The sequence below is a fragment of the Pongo abelii genome, chromosome 16, assembly GCF_028885655.2.
Source record: "Pongo abelii isolate AG06213 chromosome 16, NHGRI_mPonAbe1-v2.0_pri, whole genome shotgun sequence".
Taxonomy (NCBI): domain Eukaryota; kingdom Metazoa; phylum Chordata; class Mammalia; order Primates; family Hominidae; genus Pongo; species Pongo abelii.
Genome location: NC_072001.2, coordinates 105,186,232 through 105,206,719, shown reverse-complemented (window position 1 = coordinate 105,206,719; position 20,488 = coordinate 105,186,232). Strand labels below are relative to the sequence as shown.

Here is a 20,488-nt window from a genome sequence, read left to right as displayed (position 1 = left end):
CCACCACGCCCGGCTACTTTTTTGTATTTTTAGTAGAGACAGGGTTTCTCCATGTTGGTCAGGCTGGTCTCCAACTCCCGAACTCCCTACCTCAGGTGATCCTCCCACCTCTGAATTATACACCGCGCCTGGCCGTGTCTGTGCCCTTAAACATTGCATCATCTTACATATTAGACATTGCTCCTGTATAAATTTTCCTTTCCCCTTTATCAAATGGGATATGTCTTGTTTTGAAATTGTAAAAACAAAAAATGATACTTCTAAAAATATAGCAAGTTATGTTGGAAATAAAGAAACCAGCACACAATTAGTTAAAATCTTTCCAGCTGTACGGATTTGGGGTAAATATTAAATATTTACTCATGGAAAGTTTATTTGCACCCCTCAAATAAAAAGATGTATGTTCTATGACTGTTTCTCTATTGATAACCTTCCATTCTAGCTACTACAGACTTAATCTCATTTCAAAACCAATGTCAGATAAATGTATCCACTTAATCTGTCCCTTTTTATTGAACAGTTAACCCATTTATGCCGGAGGTTGCCAGTGTTTGAATTGCAGATGTGCGAAAAATCAGACCTTGGCAATGACCTTGAGCAGTAGGATATAAATAACAACCATGCACTTAGCATTCCAATAATGGAACACTAGGGATACGTAGGTTTACTATGTTTACAATCAGTTCATATACTCAGACATACTGATAAGTAAAATAATGTTACAAATATATTTTACCATTTGTCTAGTTATTTCCTTACAAATTAATTCATGAAATAAAATTGCTATGTCACACTTAAAAGAGTTTTCACTTCCATTACTCCATTGCCCTCTAGAAGGATTGCACACTTCACATTCCCATCAGCTGAGACCAAGAAGCACTGCTTCCTCAATTCCAAAGCAACAGCAGGATTGATAATTTTGTTCAGCAATGAGAATACATGGACACAGGGAAGAGAATATCACACACCAGGGTCTGTCAGGGGGTGGGGGGTGCTAGAGGAGGGCCTGTTGGGGGGTGGGGGGGCTAGGGGAGGGATAGCATTAGGAGAAATACCTAACGTAGATGATGGGTTGATGGGTGCAACAAACCACCATGGCACATGTACACCTATGTAACCTGCATGTTCTGCACATGATCCCAGAAATTAAAGTATAATAAATAATAATAATAATTTTGTTCAAGAAATGACATAAAAATAAAATCTACCTTTTGAATTTGAAGAAAGGCTTTCTTAACCTCAATTTTTTTTTTTTTCTCTTGAGATGGAGTCTCACACTCTGTCGCCCAGGAGTGCAGTGCGTGATCTCGGCTCACGGCAACCTTCACCTTTCAGGTTCAAGTGATTGATTCTCCTGCCTTAGCCTCCTGAGTAGCTGACCTCAATTTTTAAAAATTAATATATATATTTAATTAAAGTTTGACAATTTTACTTTTACATTTAAGACATATCACCTACAACTTGTTTTGTCATAAATGATACTCAAAATTATATGATTCAAATGTTGACTTACACATTTACCAATCATTGACTATTATCATTTGGTGGGAGAAATACTTTATTTTTCCACATAAATGTAATACCTTCCTTATTATATACTAAATTCCCTAAGATGTATCTAATTCTTCCTGTGTTTTTGTTCTATTTATCTGTTCAATTTTAGTCAAAATAATGATTGTTTCATTCTTGGAGGTTGATGATATATTCTGATCTCTTATAGAAAGCCTCCCCCAATTCCCATTACATTTTCTTTTCACAATTTACCTGAGTTTTGAAGTAAAATTTTGGATCCATTTGTAACATTCCAATGTGTCTCCTAAGCACCGTAGCTGTTGCATAGGTTAGTTCAATGAGAATTCTTTATAACTTTGATTTTTTTAATCTATTAGCATGGCTGAATCTCCCACTTATTTAGGGTTTATATCAGGAAAGTTTGTATTTTTTTCAACAGAATGCATACATTGCACATTACTTCATTTATAAATATATCTTTTAATTATATCTTAAAATTGTATTTTACATATTTATTTAAATGATCTTATTAGAGTTTACATTATCCATTTAATTGACTACAGTTTTTAAGGCAGACAATTGATGATTTGTGAAGATTTTAGTTGTGCTACTTCTCAAGAAGATTGCTTGATCTAATCTTCTTGTCTAGATTACATTATGTCGCTGAGCCATAGCATTAGCAGGCTTTCTTCTTTATAGTCTTCATTTTATGTTTCATATGTAATCAGGTGCTGACTATTGGTTTTAAAATTGTATTTAAAGCATCCTGTGTAAAATATTTATTAATTCTGCCATTTTATTAAGATTTTTTCTCAGCAATAAATTTTGAAATTTGTTCAGTAACTTCTCAGTACACTTATTCCCTAAAATTTGGGGGGAAATACTCTCTGAAATCAAATTATGCTGATTCCTCTCAGATCCTTATGTGATATGCTGTGGGATTCCAAGAATAGTCTTAATGATAGATCCACTAAAGACTTTGAATAGGAGAGCCAAGTGATCATATTTGACTTTAGAGAGATCTAAAAACAGATTATTAAAATGGACGAATTTGGGAAAAATGGAGGCAGATAGTACATTGAGTAGTCTTTTAGTCTTTTCAGTTGTCAAGATCAGAAAATACATAAACTGAAATCAAAAAAAGAAATGACAGAGGAGGAAACCGAATTGAGAAACGTTTGAAAGTAAAAATTGTGCACCTGGAGATGGAATGTAAAGGACAGACAAGAGTGCACACAGGTGTATACACCGGGCATCTGGGAGAATGGTAGTGATATGTACCGAAACATTGAAGTAGATTATAAGATAACGAGCTCAGTTTTCACATGTTAACTTGAGGTGAAGTTGGGATTGCATTTGTATGTACCACGTCACAACCTGGAATTCAGGGATAAAGCTACAGATGTAGAATTCAATTTGTAGATACTATTTAAAATAAGCAACCTGATATTGAATTAAAAACCAATAGGTCAGAACTTCTGAGTCATACCAAAAATTAAGGCTGAGCTGAGGGGAAATCATCACTGTGTTTTAAAGACACAGGGAAGAAATCAGAAAGGTAGGAGAATAATTAGGGAAGAGCTTTCATAGAAATACTTAGATTGCAGTCAACTGCAATTAACAGAAAACTTGTTTTATGGTGAATGAAACAAACTAGGGTTTATTTTTCTCAGGTTACAAGGAGGAATCTGGAAATAAATTATTGCTGTCTTTAGTGAAGTAGTTCAACATGACCTTTGGGTTCTAAGTGTTTTCTAAATTTTTACTGTGTTATTTGTTCTATATGGATCATAGAACTTCATTGGTTACTGCACCATTAGGAATAGCAATAGCATTAAGTGCATAAAAAGTGGACCAGGAAAATACCATCTCCATATGATGGATGTCCTTTAACTTGAGAAGGAAAGTCCTCCAGAGAAGACATTGGTCTACATCTCATTGAACAGTTCTGGGTTACCTGCCCCACCTTAGACAAATCCATGGCCAAGGAAAATGGGATAATAGCAACTGGTTTAGAAGAATCATGTATCATGCTCTTGATCTTGAATAAGGCTACTCTCTTCTAAAATTGAAAGATTTCAACCCACAGTGCGAACAAATGGATTTCTGTTTGTAAGAGATGGGAAAGGAAATGACTTTGTAGAATACAGGAAGCCGAGGGAGAGGTAATTACAGAAACAAGACCATGATAAAGAGGATCAAATTCTCCAGGGAGATCAAGGAAAATGGTGACTGAAAAGAGATTATTGCATAAAGTATTCAGAATCCAGAGTTTCCTTCTATAGGGAACGAAACAAGCCATCAGTGGAAACTGAATTGTTTTGACATTGAATGAACAAACTGTAAGAATTGCCAATGAAGGGTTGAAAGAAAAAGGAATAATAAGGATTAGGAGGGGACATAAGATGCAGAGATTTGATTCTTTTAAAAAGAAAGTTTATGATGTTGACAGGTAAAATTACCTAAAAGGTTGAAGGCTATTTGGGGAGAATAAAAGAGGTACTTGAAGGGTGCTATCTTTTAAAGAGCAGAGCACCATGATTAGAGCATGAAGTATGGTGTCCTACACCTCCAGGTACAAGTCTTGGCTCAGACTCTTGATTCCTCTGACACTCAGTTCATTTATATAATGGGACTAACAAAACAGTATCTGTATATGGAATTTTATGAGGGTTAAAAGAGATAGTGTGCTTAAAACAAAGTTCTTCAGGAAGAAAGGACATACAACATGTTATCTCTTAATTTGATCATTGTTTAAATAACATTTTTACTTACTAACAGGTATTCAGTTTTGTATCCATAATTTATGGTTATCAAGGTCCATCCACGCACTAAGATAATAATGTGTTATGAGCTAAATATGGTGAATAATCTCAATCTGTGCATTTGACCTCTATAGTTAATTGTACAAACAAAAACAAAACACAATATATTAAATGATTGGCCTAAAAATTTCCATTTCAGCAGTGGAATAAAAAATTAAGCTAAAGAGAAGTTGCAAGTTAGTGAGAAAACATTAACGTGTGAATAACTGCTGTTACCTGAGATTATTAGAATGGGACAACATCTAGCTAAGTAGTTGGGGGAAACATCTAAACATCCTTGAGGGAAAAAAAAGGAAAAGTATATTAATGAAATAAGAAGGAAGTAACTCCATTTGCCCCCACCCAATACATTCATAATTATCTTTCTCTTTCTATGTAGTCACTCTCTGATCACTATAATTCTATTTATTTACTTGTGTCTTTCCCAATTCAGTGATTTCTGATTTTAATAGATGTAACCCATAAAACAAACTAGCAGGATCACCGCATGTTCTCACTCAATAGGTGGGAATTGAACAATGAGAACACTTGGACACAGGGTGGGGAACATCATACACCGGGGACTGTTGTGGGGTGGGGGGAGAGGGGAGGGATAACATTAGGAGATATACCTAATGTAAATGATGAGTTAATGGGTGCAGCACACCAACATGGCACATGTATACATATGTAACAAACCTGCACGTTGTGCACATGTACCCTAGAACTTAAAGTAAAATAAAATAAAATTAAAAAGAGAATACACTTTAGCACCACTGATTCTGACTTTTAATCATTTTCTATCCTCAGGTGGTTTGAAAATCAGCTCCTATACTCAAGTCAATGGATGGACACAATGACTCCTTGGTTTCTGAGTTTGTGCTGCTGGGACTCTAGTTCTTGGGAAACCAAAATTTTTCTCATATTGATATTCTCCTTGCTCTATTTAGGAATCATCTTGAGAAATCTCTTCATTGTATTTTTAGTAAGCGCCGATTCTCACTTACATTCTGCTATGTATTTCCTGCTTTCCAATCTCTCCCTCACTGATGTGGGCCTTTCCACCACCACAATCCCCAAGATGATCTCAGACCTTTCAAATGAATACAAAGTAATTTCTTTCCAAGGTTGTATGACACAGGTATGCTGCATCCACATCATGGGAGGGGTAGAGATGGTGTTGCTCACAGCCATGGCATTTGAAGTGTGTTTCAATCATAGTCACTGTCTGGGTTACTGGGCTTATCCATGCCATGTCCCAATTGGCTTTTGTTATAAACTTGCCCTTTTGTGGTCCTAATATAGCAGACAGCTTTTACTGTGACTTTCCCAGGATTATGAAACTCGCATGCATAGATGGAGCCATGTTTGAATTTCCTGTTGCTGCCAACAGTGGCTTCATGAGCATGGGCACCTTCTTCCTGCTAATCCTTTCCTATATCTTCATCTTCGTCACTCTCTGGAAGCGTTCTGCAGGAGACTTATCCAAGGCACTTGTCATGTTGTTAGCTCACATCACTGTGGTTGTTTGTTTATATGTTTGTTTTTTTAACTCCATGCACATTTCTCTATGTGTGGCCTTTCCCCACATCTTCAATTACAAATACCTGTTCATTGCTGACTTTTCTATAACCCTACCTTGAATCCTATCATCTATACATTAAGGAATAAAGATATGAAGATAGCCATACAAAGGTTGAGCAAACAGGCATTGTGACAGATTTTGCTGTACCTCTAAAAAAGTACATTTGCCTGCCTGTTGGACATCTTCATTTAGGTATCTGCCATTTAAACTGGCCAACTAGACATGTCATTTACTTACTGAACATGTGTCTACTGCTCCTACAGAGCATTTAATCGTTGCTCTTACCACTATGGGAATGCAGTGGAATGTGAATCTACCATGATATGTGTTACTTTAGCAGACAGTAGCAGTATCTATAAATGATTTTTATGATTTAACTTTTGATTATTTGAACATAAGAAAAGATAGATGACATCCCTTTTGCTTCCTAAAAGGTTTATAAATAACTGCAAACTTGCTCTGGTGAATGTCATCATATGGAATGGTTATATACATAGGACCAGTAGCTCTACTTGCTTACTTAGGTTTGGTTCCCTCAGAAGAAGACTCAGAGACAAACTTTGAGTGCAGGTAGTTTATCTGGAAGTTAATTTTTGGAAGCATCAGTGGAGAGGTGACACCAAGAAATGAGGGATGCTTATGCTGATAAACATAACTGGGATGAAAGTTCTACCACTACCCTTTAGGAGACTATATAGACTCCTGATTTAGAACTGTCTCATTTGAAGGGCAAAGTATTTGGAGTATTTTGTCATTTTTAAAGAATGCTTTAATCCTTGGTATATCCAGTATGTCTCATGTAAATTTTCTGTGTGCATTTTAGGAAGCCAGAGACAAGCTACCAGGGAGATTTTCTGGTGCTAACAGTAATGAACCATCACCAGTAAAAACAAAGGACAGCCTCCTAATCTCACTGTATTTCCTAGAAAAGTATAAATTAAATTTTTTCCTCTTAATTTAAATAATATTAACTGGTAAGTGAGCATAGATAATTCTGTTATCTGAAACATTTGTTTCTCTATTTTCAACAATGTTTACAAAAACCAGAAGTCCAAGGTGGTTATTCGACCATTGAGATGGTTCAGCAAGTGAGTGACCAGCCCATAGTTTCAGCTAGCACAGCTGGCCATCACCTGCCACCAATAAAAGTCATATGACTTCTGCTGTAGCAGGAATCTTAGTTTCAATACAAAACTATAGTTATAGGGGTTACTGGCAAGATGGCTGAATAGGGACCGCTCTGGCCTGCAGCTCCCAGAGAGACCAACACAGAAGTCAAGTGATTTCTGTATTTCCAACTGAGGTATCCAATTCATCTAATTTTGACTGGTTAGGCAGTGGGTGCAGCCTACAGAGGGCAAGCAAAAGCAGTGTGGGGTGTCACTTTACCCAGTAAGTGCAAGGGGCTGGAGACCTCCCTCCCCTAGCCAAGGGAAGCCATGAGGGACTGTGCTATCCAGCCCAGATACCATATTTTTCCACGGTTTTTGCAACCCACAGATCAGGAGATTCCCTCTTGTGCCTATACCACCAGGGCACTGGATTTCAAGCACAAAACTGGACAGCTGTTTGGGCAGACACTGAGCTAGCTGCAGGAGTTTTTTGGATAAAGAGTGAACACTCATCAGTGTGCTGTATTCAGGAGACCCATCTCACATGCAAAGACACACATAGGCTCAAAATAAAGGGAAGAAGGAATATTTATCAAACAAATGGAAAGCAAAAAAAAGTAGTGGTTGCAATCCTAGACTCTGATAAAACAGACTTTAAACCAACAAGGATCAAAAAAGACAAAGAAGGGTGTTACATAATGGTAAAGGGATCAATGCAACAAGAAGAGCTAACTATTCTAAATATATATGCACCCAATACAGGAACACCCAGATTCATAAAGCAAGTTCACAGAGACCTAGAAAGACACTTGGACTCACACACAATAATAGTGGGAGACTTTAACACCCCACTGTCAATATTAGACCGATCAACGAGACAGAAAATTAACAAGGATATTCAGGACTTGAACCTACCTCTGGAACAAACAGACCTAATAGACATCTACAGAACTCTCCACCTCAAATCAACAGAATATACATTCTTCTCAGCACCGCATAACACTTATTCTAAAATCGACCAAATAATTGGAAGTAACATACTCCTTAACAAATGCAAAAGAATGTAAATCATAACAAACTGTCTCTCAGACCACAGTGCAATCAAATTAGAACTCAGGATTAAGAAACTCATTCAAAACTGCACAGCTACATGGAAACTGAACAACAGGCTCCTGAATAACTACGGGTAAATAACGAAATTAAGGCAGAAATAAATAAGTTCTTTGAAACCAATGAGAACAAAGAAACAACATACCGGAATCTCTGACACAGCTAAAGCAGTGTTTAGAGGGAAATTTATAGCACTAAATGCCCACAGGAGAAAGTGGGAAAGATCTAAAATCAACACCCTAACATCACAATTAAAAGAACTAGAGAAGCAAAAGCAAACAAATTCAAAAGCTAGCAGTAGACAAGAAATAACTAAGATCAGAGCAAAACTGAAGGAGACAGAGACACAAAAAATCCTTAAAAAAAATCAAAGAATCCAGGAGGTGGTTTTTAGAAAAAAATTAACAAAATAGATAGACCACTAGCTAGACTAATGAAGAAGAGAGAGAAGAATCAAATGGACACAATAAAAAATGATAAAGGGGATATCACCACTGATCCTACAGAAACACAAACTACCATCAGAGAATACTATAAACACCTCTACATAAATAAACTAGAAAATATAGAAGAAATGGATAAATTTCTGGATATATACACCCTCCCAAGACTAAACCAGGAAGAAGCCAAATCCCTGAATAGACCAATAACAAGTTCTGAAATTGATGCAGTAATTAACAGCCTACCAACCAATAAAAGCCCAGGGCCAGATGGAATCACAGCTGAATTCCACCAGAGGTACAAAGAGGAGCTGGTACCATTCCTTCTGAAACTATTCCAAACAATAGAAAAAGAGGGAATCCTCCCTAACTCATTTTATGAGGCCAGCATCATCCTGATACCAAAACCTGGCAGAGACACAACAAAAAAAGAAAATGTTAGGCTAATACCCCTGATGAACATCAATGCAAAAATCCTCAATAAAATACTGGCAAACCAAATCCAGCAGCACATCAAAGCTTATCCACCACGATCAAGTCAGCTTCATTCCTGGGATGCAAGGCTGGTTCAACATACGCAAATCAATAAATGTAATCCATCACATAAACAGAACCACCGACAAAAACTACACGATTATCTCAGTAGATGCAGAGAAGGCCTTCAATAAAATTCAACACACCTTCATGCTAAAAACACTAAACAAACTAGACATTGATGGAATATATCTCAAAATAATAAGAGCTATTTATGACAAACTCATAGCCAATATCATACTGAATGGGCAAAAGCTGGAAGAATTCCTTTTGAAAACTGGCATAAGACAAAGATGCCCTCTCTCACCACTCCTATTCAACATAGTACTGGAAGTTCTGGCCAGGGCAATCAGGCAAGAGAAAGAAATAAAGCGTATTCAAATAGAAAGAGAGGAAGTCAACTTGTCTCTGTTTGCAGATGACATGATTGTATATTTAGAAAATACCATCATCTCAGCCCAAAAACTCCTTAAGCTAATAAGCAACCGAAGTCTCAGGATACAAAATCAATGTGGAAAAATCTCAAGCATTCCTATACCCCAATAATAAGCAAACAGAGAGCTAACTCATGAGTGAACTCCCATTCACAATTGCTACAAAGAGAATAAAATATCTAGGAATACACCTTACAAGGGATGTGAAGGACCTCTTCAAGGAGAACTATAAACCACTACTCAAACAAATAAGAGAAGATAGCCAGGCATGGTGGTTCACACCTGTAATCTCAGCACTTTGGGAGGCCGAGGCAGGCAGATCATGAGGTCAAGAGATCGAGACCATCCTGGCCAACATGGTGAAAACCAATCTCTACTAAAAATACAAAATTTAGCTGAGTGTGGTGGCATGTGCCTGTTGTCCCAGCTACTCAGGAGGCTGAGGCAGGAGAATCACTTGAACCCGGGAGGCATAGGTTGCATTGAACCGAGATCATGCCACTGCACTCCAGCCTGGGTGAAAGAGCAAGACTCTGTCTCAAAAAAATAAATTAAAAAAAAATTAAGGGAGGGCACAAACAAATGGAAAAACATTCCATACTCATGAATAGGAAGAATCAGTGTCATGAAAATGGCCATACTGCCCAAAGTAATTTATAGATTCAATGCTATCCCCATTAAGCTACCATTGACTTTTTTCACAGAATTAGAAAAAAACTATTTTAAATTTCATATGGAACCATAGAAGAGCCCGTAGAGCAAAGACAATCCTAAGCAAAAACAACAAAGCTGCAGGCATCACGCTACCTGACTTGAAACTATACCACAAGGCTACAGTAAACAAAAACAGCATGGTATTGGTACCAAAACAGATATATAGACCAATGGAACAGAACAGAGGCTTTGGAAATAACACCATACATCTGCAACCATCTGATCTTCAACAAACCTGACAAAAACAAGCAATGGGGAAAGGATTCCCTGTTTAATAAATGGTGCTGGGAAAACTGGCTAGCCATATGCAGAAAAATGAAACTGGATCCCTTCCTTACACCTTATACAAAAATTAATTCAAGATGGATTAAAGACTTAAATGTAAAACCTAAAACCATAAAAACCCTAGAAGAAAACCTAGGCAATACCACTCAGGACATAGGCATGGGCAAAGATTTCATGACTAAAACACCAAAAGCAATGGCAACAAAAGCCAGAATTGACAAATGAGATCTAATTAAACTAAAAAGCTTCTGCACAGCAAAAGAAACTATCAGAGTGAACAGGCAACCTAATGAATGGGAGAAAATTTTTGCAATCTATCCATCTGACAAAGGGCTAATATCCAGAATCTACAAGGGACTTAAACAAATTTACAAGAAAGAAAACAAACAACCCCATCAAAAAGTGGGCAAAGGATGTGAACAGACACTTCTCAAAAGAAGACATTTATGTGGCCAACAAACGTATGAAAAAAAGCTCATCATCACTGATCATTAGAGAAATGCAAATCAAAACCACAATGAGATACTATCTCATGCATGTTAGAATGGCATTCATTAAAAAGTCAGGAAACAATAGATGCTGGAGAGGATATGGAGAAACAGGAACACTTTTACACTGTTGGTGGGAGTGTAAATTAGTTCAACCATTGTGGAAGACAGTGTGGTGATTCCTCAAGGATATAGAACCAGAAATATCATTTGATCCAGCAATCCCATTACTCGGCATATACCCAAAGTACTATAAATCATTCTACTATAAAGACACATGCACACATATGTTTATTGCAGCACTATTTACGATAGCAAAGACTTGGAACGAACCTAAATGCCCATTAATGATAGACTGGATAAAACAAAAATGTGGCACATATACACCATGGAATACTATGCAGCCATAAAAAAGAATGAGGTCATGTCCTTTGCAGGGACATGGATGAAGCTGGAAACCATCATTCTCAGCAAACTAACACGGGAACAGAAAACCAAGCACCGCATGTTCTCACTTGTAAGTGGGAGTTGAACAATGAGAACACATGGACACAGGGAGGGGAACATCACACACTGAGGCCTATCACAGGGTAGGGGCAAGGGGAAGGAGAGCATTAGGACAAATACCTAATGCCTACAGGGCTTAAAACCTAGATGACAGGTTGATGAGTGCAGCAAACCACCATGGCACATGGCATACCTATATAACAAACCTGCACGTTCTGCACATGTATCCCAGAACTTGAAGTATAATTTAAAAAATCTATAGCTATAGATCAAAATTAAGTAGGATTTTCTTCACCACTACACAAACAAATCAAATGAACCAAAGGATACTTTAAAATTTGAGTATACGTCCATCACTAGAATAGTTGTAATTGATTCACCTTGTAATCTTTGCTTCTGATTTGAGAAAAATCTATCAGATGATGCTCCTAATCTAGGAAAACTCAGAAAAGAAGCCCCAAGAAACAAGGCATGAGTAGTCTGTCCATAAGCCATGCTTACCAACAACACAGAGCTCTACAGTTGCCCACCTCAGAAGCTACTCTCCACAGTAAACATATTCTACATTATATTAACACCGTTCAGAGAGTGTATTGTTTGTTTCACTGGGTTTTGACTATACTTCAGGCCCTAGATAGATACTGGAATCTGCTTTACTCATAAAAAAGAATCTGATGACAGATGATAATGATTCCAAATTGAGATATATCTTACACTCTATAATAATTTCTTAATGTCTCCCTTACTTATCTTACTCCTTCACATTCAAACCATATTTAAGAAGGGTTTAGTATCAACTTTTTGCATATACCCACTGGGATATTCTAGAAGTTTTGTAAAATTTCCAGAAACATTGAAGGTTTCTTCTCAGCGAATTCCTGGGACTTCTGGACTCTCCAGAGCAAAGGACCTTTCAGCATCAAATGGGATGCCTTCTATACAATCCCAAAGCTCCCCAGGATTACGACTCAGGAAGGCCTATTCTCATATCATAATCCATCATTCTCTAAACAGGAATTTGGTTGCTAACAGTATTGTTTGCTAACCCTTTATGTTAGGAAAATCCTGAATGAACCACATAGAGGAAGCCTCCAAAATACTATAGAAATTATATGTCATGAAAATGAAACTAACCCTTTAGAAAGTAACAGGGGCAGAATTGCACAACAGGAGTCAGAGGACCTTGGATGTGGATCCAGTCCTGCTGCTTCCCAGCTCCGTGACTTCCAGTAAACTGCACTCACAGAGATACAACCTCTCAACAAGATTCATTTTATGAGTTTATTGTGAAAATTACATCAGACAATGTGAGTGAAATCTCCTAACATGTGAGGTATATTCAGATTTTCTGATTTTTCTTTTTGACCTCTACATATTTTTACTTTCTCTTTAGGAAATGTTCTGTCTTGAAGTATTTGATGGTAAAAATTAACACTTGGAACGTGAAGATTTACCTTTCCCACACTGAACACCTCATTCTCATTAAATTAATTACCACAGTATTCTTTCTCCAGCTATTAATTCAATTGTATAGTATTACTAATACTATGTCATTTGTAAATCAATATAAAATATTAGTGACGCCTTTCAAGGAAAGTAGTGAGGGTGAGAAAGCTAGCATGGGCTTTGGTAAGATCCGCAGCACTCTGATCAATATGCTTATAAGCACATTTTCATATGGACATGTTGACTATTTATCTCATCTTTTTGGATATAATTCTTAAGAAGACTTACATCATTCAATGTATACTAAACTGTTCGACCCAGCAAGCCTGTTCTTAGGTATTTAACTAGGTGAAATAAAAACTTGAGTACCATTAAGTACATGTATGCTCATACAGTTTTATTCCTAATCCCTAAAAATTTGATATAACCTGAACGTCCTAAAGTGGTGTGTATATAATAAATGTTTACATCATATGGATGTAATGAAATACTACTACTCACTCATATTTGTGGCTTAAAAATTTGATCTCCTAAAGGTAGTTAATAGAATGGTACTTACCAGAGGCTGGGAGGGGTAGCAGGGAGAAGAGGATGAAGAGAAGTCGGTTAATGGGTACAAAAATACAGTTAGATAACAGGAATATGTTCTAGTGCTCAATGGCACAGTAGGGTGAAAATAGTTAACAATAACTTATAGAATATTCAAAAATAGCTAGAGGAGAAGAGTTGGAATGTTCCCAGCACAAACAAATCATAAATGTTTGAGGTGATGGATCCCAATTACCCTGATTTGATCATTACACACTGTATGCATGTATTAAAATACCACATGTAATCCACAAATATAGTTATTACGCATAATTTTTTAAAAGACAGAAAGCCACTGCTAATACATGCAACAACATTTATAAATCTCAAGTGCAGAGTGAGGAAACCCAGACTCAAAAGGAACATACTGTATCATTCTGGAGATGCAAATCAAAAGTACCCAATGACAGTAGCTCGCACTTGTTAGGATGTCTGTTATCAAAAAGAAAAGAGACAACAAGTGTTTGCGAGGATGTGAAGAAAAGAGAATCCTTTTATATTGTTGATGGAAATGTAAATTAGTACAGCCATTATGGAAAACAGTATGAAGCATTCTCAAAAAATTAAAAATAGAATTATCATATGACTCAGCAATCCCTCTGCTGGATATATACCCAAACAAGTGAAATCAGCACCTCGTAGAGATGTCTGCACTCCCATCCCATGTTCATTGCAGCGTTATTCACAATGGCCATGATATAGAAAGAACCTAAGTGTCCATCAGTGGATCAATGGATAAAGACATTCACATATATATAATATATATATATGAATACCATTTCATTTCAAAAAGAAAAATATACTGTCATTTGTGACAACATGGATGAAACTTGAGGACATTATGCCAAATGAAATAAGCCAGACATGAAAAGAAAATTACTTATGATCTCACTTATATGTGAAACCTGAAAGAAAAAAAACCTGAATAAATAGGAACAGAGTAGAACTGTAGTTATTGGAAGGAGGGAGAGGAAGGGAATAGGGAGAAGTAGGTCAAAGCTTACAAATTTGTAGGGAGGTAAGATGAATAAATCTAGAGATGTACCACATGAGGACTATAGTTAATAATATAGTATTACATACTGAAAATTTCCTAAGAGAAAATTTTAGGTGCTCTTACCATAAAAAGGTATCTATGTAAGGTGACAGATATGTTAATTTGTTTGACTATAGCAATCATTTCACTATACATATATAAACATCATATTGTACACCTTAAAAATATACAATAAAAATAAAATTTCAAAAGAGGAAAGGCAAACTTACAGGAATATAAAACAGATCAGTGGTTGCCTAAGTCAGGGATATGGTGGTGATTGACTACAAAGAACCACAGGAGATTTAGGAAAACTTGGGGTGTAATAAGACTATCGCATACTCTGATAATATGATGTTTACCTAAATGTCTATGTGTAACTGCAGAACTATATACTGAAAGGCTTTAGTTTTATTACATGTTAATTATGCCTTAATAAAAATGAGCAAATATTAAATTATAAATTACAAAACACAAAATGAAAGGAATTAATTTACCGCATTAAAAAGTCTTATTGTGTTAAGATTCATAGAACTCATGTACTCCCTCCAGCTCTCGTGGAAACCAACATTCTTCCCCAGGCCCCTCACTTAGTAGCAGTGTGCCATGGACAAGTCACCTAGCCTCTTTTATCCTGTTTTCTCATCTGTAAATGAGTCTACATGTTATCATGATTAAATGAGATAGTACTGGAAAGTGTTTTGGAGTATCCCAGCAAGTGAATAAGCATTGAATCTTTATGTCTCTGACTAGGATAATTATGGTCTCTAGACCTCAGATCATGTCATGGCTGGTAGAGCAAATAAATTCATTTAAATGATTTGAGACCTGGAAATGAAAGGGATAACAAAAGACTGGGAGAGGGAGAAATAGAGCAAGTAAAGGAGGGTGGGCGGATAGGAAGAGCAAGGGAAGGATAAAGGAAACAAATGGGGACTTAATAAGCATAGCTTTTCAGATCTAATTAATTAAAAATATCAACCAAAAAAGGATAAAGAAAAATCACCACTGATATATGTTGGTATGTATACTTCTCACTACTGATACAAACAGTAATAGAAGGATGCACTCCCAGCTTAGTAGTTGTTATACCCAAGAGTGGATAAGAGTGAGGAGACAAAGAGGCCTTCAATATTTTCTCCAAACATATCTAATGAATTGTTTAAATCATTAAATTAGAATGTATTAATATCTTATTTCTTTAATAAAGTTGTGAATTATCACTTACAAAATGTTCATAATCTGGTTTTATACTCAAATTGCTAATTTTCAGAACTCTGCTCAAAGAAACCCTGAAAATAATGAGACCCAAATTATTTAAATCTCGTCATTAAACAAGAAGCAGAAGTTTATGTAGGCTCTTAAATCATGAGCACAGTGGCCAAGTGCCAATGTTGAGCTGGCTGTCACCTTCCCATCCACATAACTTATCTAACTTCTGCTGGAACTGGAATTTACTATCTTATTTCAATTTTATGACATGGTAGATTCAGGCCAAATGGAAGAGTGTTATATCCTTCTAATGGATAGAATAATAGAACCATTTTACTTTAACAGATTTATTCAGTTTTAATTGATGTACATAAGCTGCATATATTTAAAGCGCACATTTTGATGAGTTTGGACGTATGCAAACACCTATAATATCATCACCACAATCAAAACAATAGATGTATTCAGTGCCTCCAAAGTTTCCTTGTGTCTGTCTTTGCTTGTGTGTGGTTTCTTGTGTTTGGGGTGTTTATTTTTATTCTTTTCGGTTTTGTTTTTTGGTTTTGTAGAAACACTTAACATGAGAATTACCCTCTGAACAGATTTTGAAGTGTGCAATACCATGTGGTGAACTATAGGCACTTTGTTGTACAGCATATCTCTAGAACTTATTCAATTGAGTCTTTATACCCATCAGATACCTCCCTATTCTCCCACTTCCCCAACCCCTGGAAACCGCTATTGTATTCTCTGCTTCTATGAGTTTTACTATTTTAGATATCTCATATAGGTAGAATCATGCAGTATTTGTCTTACTATGACTGGTTCATTTCATGTCGTATAATGGCCTTAAGATTCATCCATGTTGTTGCAAATGGCAGCATTTCCTTTCTTCTTAAGGTGGAAAAATACCCCATTGTATATATATACCACATTTCTAATTGATTCATCTGTCTGTGGACACTTGGGTAGTTTTCATATCTTGGCTATTGTGAATAATTCTGCAATGAACATGGGAGTGTAGATATGTCTTCGACATATTGATTTCATTTCCTTTGGCTATATATCCAGTGGTGAGATTACTGTGTCATAGAGTAGTTCCATATTTAGTTTTTTGAGGAAATTCCACGCTGTTTTCTCTAGTTGCTGTATCACTCTACAGTGCCACCATCAATGTACAAGTGATCCAATGTCTTCATCTCATGGCCAACACTTTTATCTTTAAACTTTCTAATCTTAAATTTTTAGTTGTATTTAACTGTTCTAACTTGAACCTAGCATTGAAAAGGGTTCAGTATTACACACTGTCTTCAATTCAGGGAAAGTTGGAAGCTAAGGATCCCTGAGGAAAGCAAAAGTCTTCCCAAACACTTGGCTCTGTGTAAAACACAGAGTTGGAAAGTTTCCAACCCAGAGACTACTCTTTACAGTGTATATATGCCACACTGAGGTGGATACACTGTCACCAACACTGGTCACTGCAGAAAATAAGTTGGACTTCATTTCAAACTTAGGATAGAATCTTGAGTAAGCCTTATCAGTCAAGAAGGATCTTGTTTCAGAGGTGATTCTTAGAGGGTAAGTATATCACAAGCTACCTGATTTTTGAACTTTTACTTCATCTCATCCACTAATTTAAAACTTTTTTTTTGGTTTTCTATAGCATTTTTCCATACCACCATATGGATCTTAGTATTCTGTTATTTAGTTTAGGTGCTTACTGAAAATGTTATAGGATTTTTTTCTCCCAACTAATGTCTGGGACTCTTACAGCAGAGTCTCAAACACCAACTAAAAGCACAGTATTTTTACAATCTCGGAAATTCCCAAACACCCAAGTTTGGAAAGAATGGTTTGTACAGGCTATTCAACTTGCCCTGACATTTTTTAATTTGGGGGAGATTTTGGCTGTTCTCTCATTTGACAAAAATAACAAATGCAAAAAAAGTCACTCACATGAACAGGGTGAAGTACAGTCCAATTTGAAGACAAACAATGACATTGAAATGGTTTAAATAAAAACAAACTTGTTTCCTAATTTTATTGATCATTCACATTTATTTGTCTGGATTACCTCTTCATAAAACAAAATGCCATATTTTGCAAATCTGATTAATTTTCTTAATCTTCTCAAAATCAGGATTCCTGTCAGAAAGCCATTTCTAGTAGGAAAGTTATATTGGATGCTTTGGAGTCAAACAGACCTCAGCCTATATTTGAGATTTGCTACATTCTAGCTTCATGACTTGGAGAAATCAAGCTTTCACATCTGGAAAATGACAATAAAGGCTATGAGCATTGAAATATGTTTGTAAAGTGCTTAACACAGACATAATATGTGTGTACCTATCATGTGATACATAATATGTGCTAATCAGTCGATTTTAATTGTCTAGTTTAGAGTCTGAAAAAGGTAAAGGAAAAAAGTAGAAAGAAGGAGATAAAAAATGACAAAGGAAGAAAGAAATGGAGAAAAGAAGAAAGGAAGAAAGGTTAAAGAAGGAAAGGAGAGAGGGTCCAAGAAAAGAGAGAGGAAAGAAGGGAGGGATGGAGGAATTAATTGGAAAAAAGGTCTTCGATTTCTGCCTTATGGAAAATATGAATATCTCCACAGATGTCAATTTAAATCACAGATGGATAGTTTAAATACACATGAACTTATATTTTATATTTTCTCTCATGAAGTACAGTCAAGACTAAAAGTAGCTTTCACATATCCATAATTTAAGCTACTCCTAAAAAATTAATCTCTCTCATCAGTGAGAGTCAAGGGCCAGTCAATGCATGGCAATAAGTGGCATTACTTAGGCCAAAAATTATATAATTTCGCAGACATAACTTCTCATGGGGAAATTCAAAATGCAAGGAAGTATATAATGCTATAAATGTATAGTCAACACCTGAGGTGTTTTTTGGAATATAAATGTCGTTTCTGAAGTTATTTGTTAGACAGTTTTTCCTATGGTTTGTAACAGACTGGTTCAATTCCGTGTGCACATACATATGCACTTAGAAATAAATTTATTTCTGAGAGGTATGTGCTTTGACCATAAATATAGCTTTAGTTTATTGCCCTGCTTTCACCCTAGTAAAATAAAGAACCTCCAAGTAGCTTTATTTTAGAGCTATGCACTGAAGACAAGTCTCTTTCATTCCCTGAAGGAGAGGTAGACTCAAAGCTTGAAGAAATTATTTATGAAGAACATTTACTACTGATATTTTTAGTCAGATAATTCATTTATGATACCTATAAGAGCTGTACTTCTAATGTGTAAAGTTTTTGACCTACCCTTCTACACCTAGCTAGTTCCCCTACTTAGTCACAAGGCTGTACACACACCTAAATTCAAGAAATATTTGTTTTCAATTTTGAGTTTAGCACAATGCTAAGACTTCAGTTTTGTACGTGAGACATATTGATCTGCTCACTAGTACCTGACATTAAGTTCTTTCTATTCGAGAAGTTCTTAGTTCATCTCTTTTTCTTTAGGTCCATTAGAACATACTGTACTAAATGGAAGAAGCAAACCAGTCTGCCATGTCTGAGTTTACGTTTCAGGGACTTTGTGATTCAAGGGAGTTGCAGACACTCCTCTTTCTGCCATTTTCTGTACTCTACCTGATGACTGTTATAGGTAACCTCTCTGTTGTGCTACTCATCATCACTGATCTCCGTCTCCATTCCCCCATGTACTTTCTCTTAGCCAACCTCTCATTTGTTGACTGTTGCCTTTCCTCAGTAACCACCCCTAAATTAACCACAGACTTTTTAAGGGAAAATAAGACCATTTCCTTTGCAGGCTGTATGAGTCAGATCCTCTGTGTGCATTTCTTTGGAGGGGGTGAGATGGTGCTTCTCGTGACAATGGCCTACGACCGTTATGTGGCCATCTGCAAGCCACTCCATTACTCCAGCATCATGGACAGAAAAAAGTGCTTCTGGCTAGTTTTGACATCATGGATCATTGGCTTTGTGCATGCCATGAGTCAACTGGCAATGATTTTGGATCTGCCCTTCTGTGGACCTAGAGTAGTAGATAGCTTTTTCTGTGATATACCTTTGGTGATCAAACTAGCCTGCATGGATACTCGTACTTTGGGAACAGCGATAAATGCCAACAGTGGGACTTTGGCAACAAGTTGCTTCATTCTCTTGCTGATTTCCTATACCTATATCTTATTAAGTCTGCGCCTTCACTCTAAAGATGGGGTATCGAAGGCACTCTCTACCTGTACTTCCCACATCACAGTTGTGTTGCTGTTTTTTGGACCCTGCATTTTTATCTATCTGTGGCCACTCAGCATCACTTGGGTGGACAAGTTTCTTGCAGTGTTTTACACAGTAATCACACCTCTCCTGAATCCAGCCATTTACACACTGAGAAATAAAGAGATTAAGAATGCCATAAAGAGACTGTTAAATCAGCATTTTCACTTAAGAGATAATTTTTAGATATGTAATCAGAAAATTCACTGTGTGCACCCCAGTTTGACTGCATTTTGAACTGTAAACTGAACTTTGGATATTACTACTTATTCATATCTGTAAGCTATTAGTAGGCCAGGTGTTTGGTTTTTCCATTATAAACATATGTTTATGAATCTAACATTTAGATTCTTACCAGCTGGGCAAAATAATAATTCTGCCTAAATATTTCTTTGTATATGTTAAAAAATTATC

General features: G+C 36.4%; 1 protein-coding gene across 1 annotated transcript; it reads left to right on the top strand.

Annotated features, from left to right (window-relative positions):
• The first annotated feature begins 19,321 nt into the window (after positions 1-19,321).
• On the top strand, positions 19,322-20,260 carry LOC100447249 (olfactory receptor 4K3-like). The gene has a single exon (XM_002824496.3). The coding sequence runs from the start codon at positions 19,322-19,324 to the stop codon at positions 20,258-20,260; it is 939 nt and encodes a 312-aa protein (XP_002824542.3).
• The last annotated feature ends 228 nt before the right edge of the window (positions 20,261-20,488 follow it).